At 49.6% G+C, this 9994-nt stretch overlaps 1 protein-coding gene across 2 annotated transcripts; it reads left to right on the forward strand.

Moving 5' to 3' along the window:
* Positions 1-136: 136 nt before the first annotated feature.
* PHB2 (prohibitin 2) lies at positions 137-6424 on the forward strand. 2 transcript variants are annotated; one of them, XM_055710881.1, is made up of 10 exons: positions 137-305; positions 374-458; positions 546-625; positions 728-912; positions 2747-2876; positions 3315-3418; positions 3847-3924; positions 4584-4660; positions 4890-4895; positions 5854-6424. In XM_055710881.1, the coding sequence occupies exons 1-10, from the start codon at positions 179-181 to the stop codon at positions 5885-5887; spliced, it is 906 nt and encodes a 301-aa protein (XP_055566856.1). In that variant the 5' UTR covers positions 137-178; the 3' UTR covers positions 5888-6424. The 2 variants fall into 2 exon arrangements, with proteins under 2 accessions (XP_055566856.1, XP_055566857.1); XM_055710882.1 differs by lacking the exon at positions 4890-4895.
* The last annotated feature ends 3570 nt before the right edge of the window (positions 6425-9994 follow it).

The following is a 9994-nucleotide window of genomic DNA, read 5'->3' on the forward strand; positions in this document are numbered from 1 at the left end:
CCCAAGATGGCGGCCGGGGCGCCCCCGCTGTCCGGGCCCGGCCGGGCCCGCTTCCGGCGGGAGGTGGCAGGGCTGGAAGAGGCGGCGGCGGCGGTCGGGCCGCGGTTCCCCGCCGGAATACATCGGCGGCGGCACCTTCCGGTGTCCTTCCCGGCGGGGAGCGCGGCGCGGCGCGGCCATGGCGCAGAACCTGAAGGACCTGGCGGGCCGGCTGCCGGCCGGGCCCCGTGGCGTCGGCACGGCCCTCAAGCTGCTGCTGGGCGCCGGCGCTCTGGCCTACGGCGTCCGCGAGTCCGTCTTCATCGGTGAGTGCCAGCCACCCCCCCGCCCCTTCCGCCGCTTCCCGCGCTGACCGTGCCCCTTCTCCCCTCAGTGGAAGGCGGCCAGCGGGCCATCTTCTTCAACCGCATCGGCGGCGTGCAGCAGGACACCATCCTTGCCGAGGGGCTGCACTTCAGGTAGGCCCAGCTGCCCCCACCCCCCGAGCCCGGCCCCGCGAGCCCGACCCCAGGTGCGGGGCCGTAACGCGGCTGTCGGCCCCGCAGGATCCCCTGGTTCCAGTACCCCATCATCTACGACATCCGAGCGCGGCCGCGGAAGATCTCGTCCCCCACCGGCTCCAAAGGTGAGCGCAGCCCCGCGGGCCGCAGCGGGAGGCCCGGGCGGCGGGGGGGACCCGGCTGCAGTGCTGGCCCCGCTCACGCCCCGGCCCCCCCCCCCCGTTCAGACTTGCAGATGGTGAACATCTCGCTGCGCGTCCTGACGCGCCCCAACGCTGCGGAGCTGCCCAGCATGTACCAGCGTCTGGGCCTGGACTATGAGGAGCGCGTCCTGCCTTCCATCGTCAATGAAGTGCTCAAGAGCGTGGTGGCCAAGTTTAATGCTTCACAGCTCATCACTCAGAGGGCCCAGGTAAATGCTTCGGGAGGCGCCTGGTGCTCCTTAGAAAGAAACAGCTGAGCCGCGGATGCAGGGAATGTCGTAACAGATAAATACACTAGACTAGTAGATGGTGCACCCAGATGAAACAGGTATGTAACTGTATCCCGGTGACAGTTTGATTCCTGTACAGATGCAAACACTGAGGCTGTCTCGCTAGCTTCTGAGGAGAAAACTGCAATCGCTGGTATATGGAGTGCAAAACCACGCCATAATGTAATGAGGGGGGAAGCTGAGCAGATTTATGTTGCAGTCCACAGGTAGCAATACAACTGGTTTTAGAAAAAAAATCATCTGGCCCTTCACATGTCTCAGAAGGGTTGTCAGAGCAAATTAAACGGTCTTAAAGGGGTTAAGAAGTGAAGTGGATGAGCAATTAACAAAGCAGTAAGGTTTCAGCAATGGATGCTACAGAAGGGTAGCAAATATTTCTGTTTATAAAAAGATTAGAGGGTAATCTGGAAGAGGGTGTGCATTAAAAAATAATTGATATATTTAGCTTTAAAGAGCCGAAATCTGAAAGTTTGTGTTCTGGTAATTTGACTGCTAGGGATTCTGAGAGTATTCATCACCTGTCACAGTTAAGGGAGAGAGAAGTTGCTGGTTGTCTTTTGAAAGGCTTTAGAGGAGACCCTCCATGAGACAGTAAAGGGGATATGTTGTCAGATGAAATACAGAGCATCTCAACTAGTTTCTGATCCATGACAAGAAAAAAAAAAGGGAAAGAGTAGAACTAAGTGTCCAGGTCTTGTGGGGACTTCAGGGCTTTGTGGTAGGTCATGTGGCATGCACTGAAGGGGGTTGTTAACAATCTCGTGTAGAAAGAATGAGTGGAAAGGGAGGATGTGACAGCAAAGAAACAATGTCTGCAAGGGATTTAGGTTTAGCAGAAGCAAAGACGGCTCATAAGTATCTATGAAATTTCTGAACAAACTGAATTGAATTTGCCGTGTTGTATATTTATCTAGCGTTCGTTACTGTAAAGTGATGCATATTGAAGTGGTTGATAATCAGAAGAAAACGAAGTGACTTTAGGTAGTTATGCACTCGCAGTTCACACAGTAAAGGTTTCTGGCATCACGTTGGAATTCTGCTTGGAAGCAGCTGCAGTAAAAGTAAAAGCAAACGCTGGACTGGCCAAGCATGTGATACTCTAGCAATAATTTCTATTTAAGTGAATATTTGTTGCAGGACTTATCAGCCTGCGTGAAAAAAGTACTGTAAAGTTAAGGTAGAATAAATCAAAATATCTACCAACAGCAGTCATCCAAAGAGGCTAAAAAAAGTGGAGTAGCCACACTAGACGAGCAGCTACAGTAATTACAAGATGTCTTACATGGTAAAAAAGATTATGTGGTAGTTTTTTTCCTGCATCTGAATACAAACATGAAGAGACAGTCAAACTGCAAACAGCGGCAAATTCAAGGTGAAGAAGGAAATAATTACTGCCAAAACGAGTGTGGGAACTGTGGAACTAGATGTGGTAGGGTGTGAAAGCAAAAAAAACTTTGAAGAATGTTTTTTTTATTTTTGCAGTATTAATTGTGTGGTATAGTTAAGAAATAACTATAAATAAGCTGTAATGTATTTTTGAAAAAGCAGTATATAGCTCTGGATATGCAGCATTAATTAAAGGCAGCAGATTCAGTGATGGTATTGGTGTCCACAGTTCGGGGTTTGGTTTAGATATTGTCTTTCTTGGGCCTGATGCGAACAAGCTGTGAAGAGCTGTTGCACTTCACTTCTGGAGTGCACAGGGAGTGGGAAATGGCCTGTGTTTGATACTCTTGCTATATTTGTGTTTCAGGTGTCTCTGCTCATTAGGCGAGAGCTGACAGAGCGAGCCAAGGATTTCAGCCTCATCCTGGATGATGTGGCTATCACAGAACTTAGTTTCAGTCGTGAATACACAGCAGCTGTGGAGGCAAAGCAAGTGGGTGAGTTCAGTTTGTGCCGGAAAAGGGTGAATTGTCTTTGCCTTGTCACTGAATTCTCAGGCAAGGAAGCAGAATTTGGGCTAGTGTGCTGCTGCTTTTGCACCAATGCAGCTACAGAGTGATAAATCTCAGCCACCTTAGCAATGGAGCTAAAGAGGTTATTTTACAAGTATTATCAGAAAACTTCGGGTCATAGCTAATGGGGCATACCATTGGAGGTAGGAGTTCCCAGGACTAGGGCTCCTGTTCAGACTGGGACTCTCGCCCTTTTTAAGAAAAAGTAAAGTGCACTCGGGTACATTCTGTATTTGTGGCTGTGGCCCCAGAATGCTGTCAGTTCTGTCGGAAGCAGAGCCCCGAGGCCTCAGCTCTAGGGTTCTGGTGGAGGGCTCAGAAGAGGGGACCTGCTTGCAATGCTGTTGTCCATTCTCTCTGCAGCCCAGCAGGAGGCACAGCGTGCACAGTTCCTGGTGGAGAAGGCCAAGCAGGAGCAGAAGCAGAAGATTGTTCAAGCTGAAGGGGAAGCTACAGCTGCCAAGATGATATCCTGCTTCGGGAGGTTTTGTGGGATGTGGCTTGTGAGCTTGACAGTCCCAAGAATCTGTCACATTGGGTGCACTTAGGAGTGACGCTTAGGAGGAGACCGTTATCAGTAGCTTCAAGTAGATCACTGCCATTTATTTCCCCCCCTCACAGCTGGCCAGAGTGATGTTTGTCTGAGGTTACAGGTCAGAGCAGAGAAGGCCATGAGCCTTCAGTCTGTTGTGAGGTTTAATTTTTATTGGCTGTGTGTGACCATATGTTGTTCTTGATTTGGGGAAGTGAAAATATGCCTGCCTAGAGGGCCAAGTTACTGGGATAGAGATTGCTTTTTCCCTCTGAGATGTTTGATGATGCGGCTCAGGAAGAATTCCTTGAGTGTGGACGGATTCTGTTAGCAGGTTTTTCCTTAACTTTTGCTCCCCTGTACCTCGGTGAAGCTCTGAGCAGGAATCCTGGCTACATCAAGCTACGCAAGATCCGAGCTGCTCAAAACATCTCAAAAACGGTGAGCATTGGGGTGTGGGATTTCCTTTGTTGTTTTGCAGTCCTTGTGCTGTCCTCCCAGCCCAGTCGCCACATGATGAATTTAAGGCGAATGTGACCTGCCCTGTCGTGATCTTTGTTCCTGCCCAGCCCTTCTCTGCTCAAGTAGAGTTTAAGATCTAGCTGCCAATGATCGGCAATCAGATGTGAGGCTAGGAGTTCACGCCCTGCATGTGACAAGGCCAGATCCACATCAGATTCCATCACCCACACTCAGCTGCAGCCACCGAAAGCTCCAGGTTTCCTGCAGGCTGAGGAAGGGGGACAGATAAGCATGGGATCAAAGGTCTTTCTGACAGAGAGACAGAATGAGCACTTCTTTTAGAAAGTCTGATGGCACTGGGATGGCAGGTCAGGAAGTGTGGATGGGGCTCTGGGCAAGCTGATCTCGCTGAAGGTGTCCCTGCTCGTTGCCGGGGGCTGGACTAGATGGCCTTTAAAGGTCCCTTCCCACCCAAACCATGCTATGATTCTATGAACCGCATGGATTTAACAGAGGTGTAAAGTGAATGAAACAAGGGTGCTGTGTCTGGAGGGGGAGATGGGTTCTTCATTAGTGCTGTTCCTCCATGTGCATTTATGCTCCGTTATGCCACCTCTGTAATGGATTTCTTTTTCCAGATCGCTGGCTCACAAAACCGCGTGTATCTCACAGCAGATAACTTGGTACTGAACCTGCAGGATGAGGGCTTCACCAGGTAAAGGGGCCAGGTGGGTGGGTTATCTGCACCCTACCTGGGCAGCTGGTCCCCTTTTTGGGCTCTCTTGGGACCTTTTCTCTTGAGAGGAGCCTGATGCCAGAGGACACAGCCAAGTAGGGAGCAGTCTTTCTTTACTGTGGAAATTGAGATTTTTGTTAAAACTCATCAATTTACTCATTTTTCTTCCTTTCCCACCCACCCCCCAAATGCATCTCCTGACACGCAGAGGAAGGTAAGGCGCTGTTTATTTTGATCCTTCCATTAGTACTTGGAACAAGGGTGTTGGTGTTTGCCTGGTACCTGGGGTTGTTCTGGCTTAGCCTTCCTGGCCACAGGCAGTTTATTCCATCTTCACCTCAGTTCCCATGTGTGATACCAATGTTGAAGCCTTCCCTGCAGGGGCTGCACAAACATCTGCATCAAGTAGGGGCTACTCAGTAACTGGAGCTCGGTGTGTGTCCCACAAGGAACCTCACATGGGAAAGGCAGGAGTAACAGAGGAGCGAGCTCTGATGTGTCCAGCCTACGCTGGGCATCCTGCCTGCATGGCAGAGGGCTGTAAGAAGGCAGTCATGGTCATAGGAATTTCTGTTGGTTTGGGGTGACAATCTCTAGGAAAGAAGCTGTGGTTGTTCTCCAAAAGCTTTCCAGTCCATGCTAGAAGACCCCATTCCCTGCTTTCAGAGCTTGCAGGAGTTTGGTGGCTTTGCCTCATCTGTACAGTGCTCACTGGACCAGGCACGCCAGCTGAGCCGACAGCACATAGCTAACTCGGATTTCTTGGAAACAGGAAAGGAAGCCAGAGCTGGTATCTTTTCTCTGATTGTGAGATCCTTCCTTATCTCTGACCAGATTCTGTCATACTTATCGCAGAAGGGTTAGGGGCTTTGAAAATAGTACATAGTAGCATAGGTGTACCTATTACACCAATATTTTAAATATATTTTTAATACATATATTTTTTTAATATTGGGGGGGTTAATATGTGTATATATATATATATATATATAAATAAAATTACACCCATAGATGTACCAATACCTACCAATGTACCTATTCCTATTCCTGCCTGCCTGGCTTGGAAGTCAGGATCCTTTGGGTGTGACACCGTGCACCCTCAAGTCTCTAGTGAGGATCTGGTTCAGCTGTGCTTGTGCTTTCTGGACTAATGACTCCTGTCTCCATTTCAGTGACAGTCTCCTACTCAAACAAGGGAAGAAATGAAAGAAACTAAAGAAACTCCTAGAACCAGCAGTGCTGACCAGCAGAAGATACGAATGAGGAGCTTCAAACTCCCTCCACTAGCGTTTTTTGCCCTCACTTTGAAGTTGTTAATCCGGTAGCCAGATTTGGTTCCCATGCCCCTGCTCCATCTGTGGTGATCCAGTTAGGGGACTGGGCTCTGCCTCTAGGCAGCTACAATTCTTTCCAGTTAAATTTGGGGAGGGGGCAAGGAGGCATACCGGTATTAACTCATGGATATAGTAATTCGCCTCTAATCTTCATTAATCTTTAGACTTCTGTAGGGTGAAATTGGAATTCTTTTTTTTGGCCAAGTGAAAGAGTTCTGCTGCCATCAGCACCAGGCTTTTTTTCCTAGTAAATTTTGTTTCTCTTTCAGTCTTAATCCCAAGAGAACCTGGGACTGAATTCAGGAAAACATTATTCATTGGGTGCCTGTCACTGCTGGAGTACCTTTGGGTCACTGTCTGCTCAGTGATTCTTTCAAACATTTGTAAAAATTAAAAAACCCAAAATTTATACGGTGTTTAAGTGTGCTTAGTGCCTGAAAAAGAGGTGGTTTTGGTGGAGGGGGTGGAACGGAGCTTTGATTTGGCTGAAGACAGAATCAGGATGTTTGGGGAAAGGAGCAAGAGAAATACCCTCCTGCTGACTGAGTGCCCCTGAGGTGGGGAGAGGGTGAGCAGGTGTGGGCGCTGTCACAGCTGCCTGGGTCACCAGGGCCAGCTTCTCCACTGCCTGCAGGTGCTGGAGGTGAGCAGAGGTTTTCCTGCAGCATGTATGTATGTAGTGTCTGTCCTCACCTCCCTGCTGCACCTTGCGTTTTTTCCCCCCAGCTTTCCTGGCCAAAAGCACAGAAGTCTTCCTGTCTTCCTCTGCTGTCTAAACTTCCTTCTGTGCTTGGGTTTTGAAGGTAAAATCTTGTCTGCTTCAGGAGTTAGCTTTTTGCCTGTCTCACCAGGCTGCCCTGTAGTAGGTTTAGGACTTGGGAGATTTCACCAAATCATGGAATGTCCCAAGTTGGAAGGGACCCACAAGGAGCATGGAGTCCAGCTCCTCGCTGCACACAGGGCAACCTAGAAGTGAAACCATGGAGAAGAGCATTGTCTAAACATGTCTTGAACAGGGACAGGCTTGGGGCTGCGACCGCTTCCCTGGGGAGATAAGACGGCAATCTGAACTTCCCCGATGCAGCTGTAAGCCATTCCTTGTGTCCTGGACACCAAGGAGAAGAGGTCAGCACCTCCCTCTGCTTCCACTCGTGAGGAAGTTGTAGACAGCAATGAGGTCAGCCCTCACTCTCCTCCAAGTTGAACAAACCTAGTGTCCTCAGCTGCTCCTTGTAAGTAAGTTGCCTTCTTTCACCATCTTTGTTGCCCGCCTTTGGACACACTCTAATATTTGTATATCCTCATATTGTGAAGCCCCAAACTGCACACAGCACTCAAGGTGAGGCTGGAGTGGGGCCATACTGGTTTTGACTGGTTAACTGTGCTGTGCCTAATGCGCCCCAGGGTAACACTGGCCCTTCTGCCTGGTGGGACATGTTGTTGACTCAGAGCGTGCCATCAAGCAGAGCGCCCAGAGCCCTCTCTGCCTGGCTGCGCTCCAGCCTCTTCCCCCGCAGTCTATACATACGTTCAGGATTGCACCATTCCAGGTGGAGAATCTGGCATTTGTGCCTGTTAAACCTCCTATGGCTGGTGGTTGCGCAGCACTAACCTAGTGAGATCTGTGTAACACCTCTTGTCCCTTCAATGAAGTCAGCGGCTCCTAAATTTAGTGTTGTCAGCAAGCTTAGCACGCACGCAGCTCCTGTGGCTAAGGTCATTGGTAAAGGCTTCGAAGAGAAGTGGCCCTAAACTCGAGCCCTGGGGGACACAGCTAGTGACTGGCCACCAGCGGGGCGTTACCCCTCCGCTGCAGCTCTTCGAGCCTGACCCTTCGGTCAGTTGTTCACCTACTGTATCGTGTATCTGTCTGCCTGTGTGTGGGACACTGTCCAGAAGGATACTGTGAGAGACTGTATCAAAAGCTTTGCTAAAAGCAAAAAAAAACCCATTTGCTGCCTTCCCTTTGTCCACTACCAGGCACATTGTCAGGAAAGATCATTAAGTTAGTAAGGCGTGACTTCCCCTTCGTGAACCCCTGCTGGCTTTGACCGATGGCTGCTTTGTCTTTTAAGTCTTTCTCAATAACTCCCAGAATAATCTCCATAATTTTACCAGGCACCAGAGCAGAAACTGACAGGCCTCTCATCATCAGGGTAATTTTTCTTGCCCTTCTTGAAAATTCGGACATTTGCCAGCTTCCAGTCAACCGGGAACACTCCAGGTTCCCCAGACTGTTGCTAGATAACAGAGGGGTCTCCCAGTAACATCGGCCAGCTCCTCAGTGCCCCGGGATGAATCCCGCTGGGCCCCATAGACTCGTGTGCATTCAGCTGCAACAGCAAATCCTGTACAGGTTCAAAGTCGACTGGGGGCTTCTCACCCACTGAGTTGTGGTCCTCCAGCCCAGGGCTCCAGGCAGCCCAGGGCCCTTCACTGGCATCAGAGACAGAGGCAAAGGCGGCATTAAATGTCTTTGCTTTATCTTCATCCCTGTTTGGGGATAAGGTGACCAACATAATCAAGTAACAGACCCGTGTTTTCTTTGGTCTTCCCTTTGCTATTAACATATTTTTAAAAAAGCCTTTTTTGTTACCCACTACAGTACCAGCCAGCTTCAACTCCAGCTGAGCTTGGGCCATACAAATGTTCTCCCTACAGCGGTGAATGTCTGCAGGCCTCCTGTGTCCTGTCCTTGCTTCCAAAGCCCATCTGCCTTCTTTTTCCCATCTAAGGTGCAGAAGGAGATTGCTATTCAGCCAAGCCAGCCTTCCACCTTGCTTGACTTCTGGCCCATTGAATTGCCTGCTGCTGTCCTCTTGAAAGAAGGCCCTTAAAAAGTGAGCAGCATTTATGTTCCCCAGAAGCAGCCTCCATGGGGACTTTACTAAGTGGTTCCTTGCGCAGCCTAAACTCTGCTCTCCCAAAGGCCAGGGTAGCTCTGCTGACAGTTTTTCTCATATCACCAAAGATTTTAAACTCGACTATTTCATTATCACAATGGCCAAGGCAGCCACCCACGAGACCCTCTCTATTCACAGACAGCTCCACCTCAAGCTCCCCAGTGAAGAAGAGGGGCCTTTAGGGACCTCTTACTCGGGCGAAAAAGAGCACAAGATGTTTGAAGGAACAGAAACAATCTGTGGATTCCTGGTTTTACAACTCCTCACTGGAAATCAGAGCCATAACTAATACCCATATGGCTTGACTGGCAACATCAAGGAAGCACCACTTTTCTGAACCAGCTTTGAAAATGCATTCTGAAACTGCCACCCAGAAGTAATCTGTGTGTAACAGCGCCTCAGCGTAAAGCAGAGTAGTGCTGCATTTCTTGATGTACAATCATGAAAGTTCTCGTTCAGTCTGTATTCTTTGCAGGCAGTGGATATTAGGGACACACTGAGCTCTGGAATTTAAACACAAATGAGGTTCTTGGGGCACCCCAAGATGTCTTCAGTTTCACACTTTGGGTAGAGTTTACGCTGGCCATGGCCGTGCCTTGGTTTAGGCTGTGGCAGCTTTTTAAGAAGGAAGTGGCTTGGAGGCTGCCAAGGGCAGGGGTTTCCTTAGAGCAGGTCTTCAGCCCCCTGGGGGTTTGGGTGGATTTTTCTACCTCCCAAACACTTCCAACTATTTCTTGCCACATCAAATGACGGCAAGCAGTGTCCTTCCTCCCAGTGTGTTGTGCCTCAGGTTATGTGTCTTTATCCCAGGCAGCTTTCTCGGCCAGAACCAGCTGCTGAACTAAAAAAGGATGGGATTGCTGCCATGGCATTGCTTCCGCCTTGGCTTGCTTGAGGCAGTTTGCAGCTAAGGGGCAGAGCACCCCCGGTACATGCTGGACAGCACATGGCACTCACCCTTGGTGCTGTGATTTGTCCCTCATAAGCTCGCCTGGTGCCTGGACTTAGGGGGAAGTTGTTTTTTATAACAGGGTGAGTTCTTTCATCTTGGACGTACATTATTGCTGTACCTGTGG

This window comes from Falco cherrug, chromosome 5 (assembly GCF_023634085.1).
Source record: "Falco cherrug isolate bFalChe1 chromosome 5, bFalChe1.pri, whole genome shotgun sequence".
Taxonomy (NCBI): domain Eukaryota; kingdom Metazoa; phylum Chordata; class Aves; order Falconiformes; family Falconidae; genus Falco; species Falco cherrug.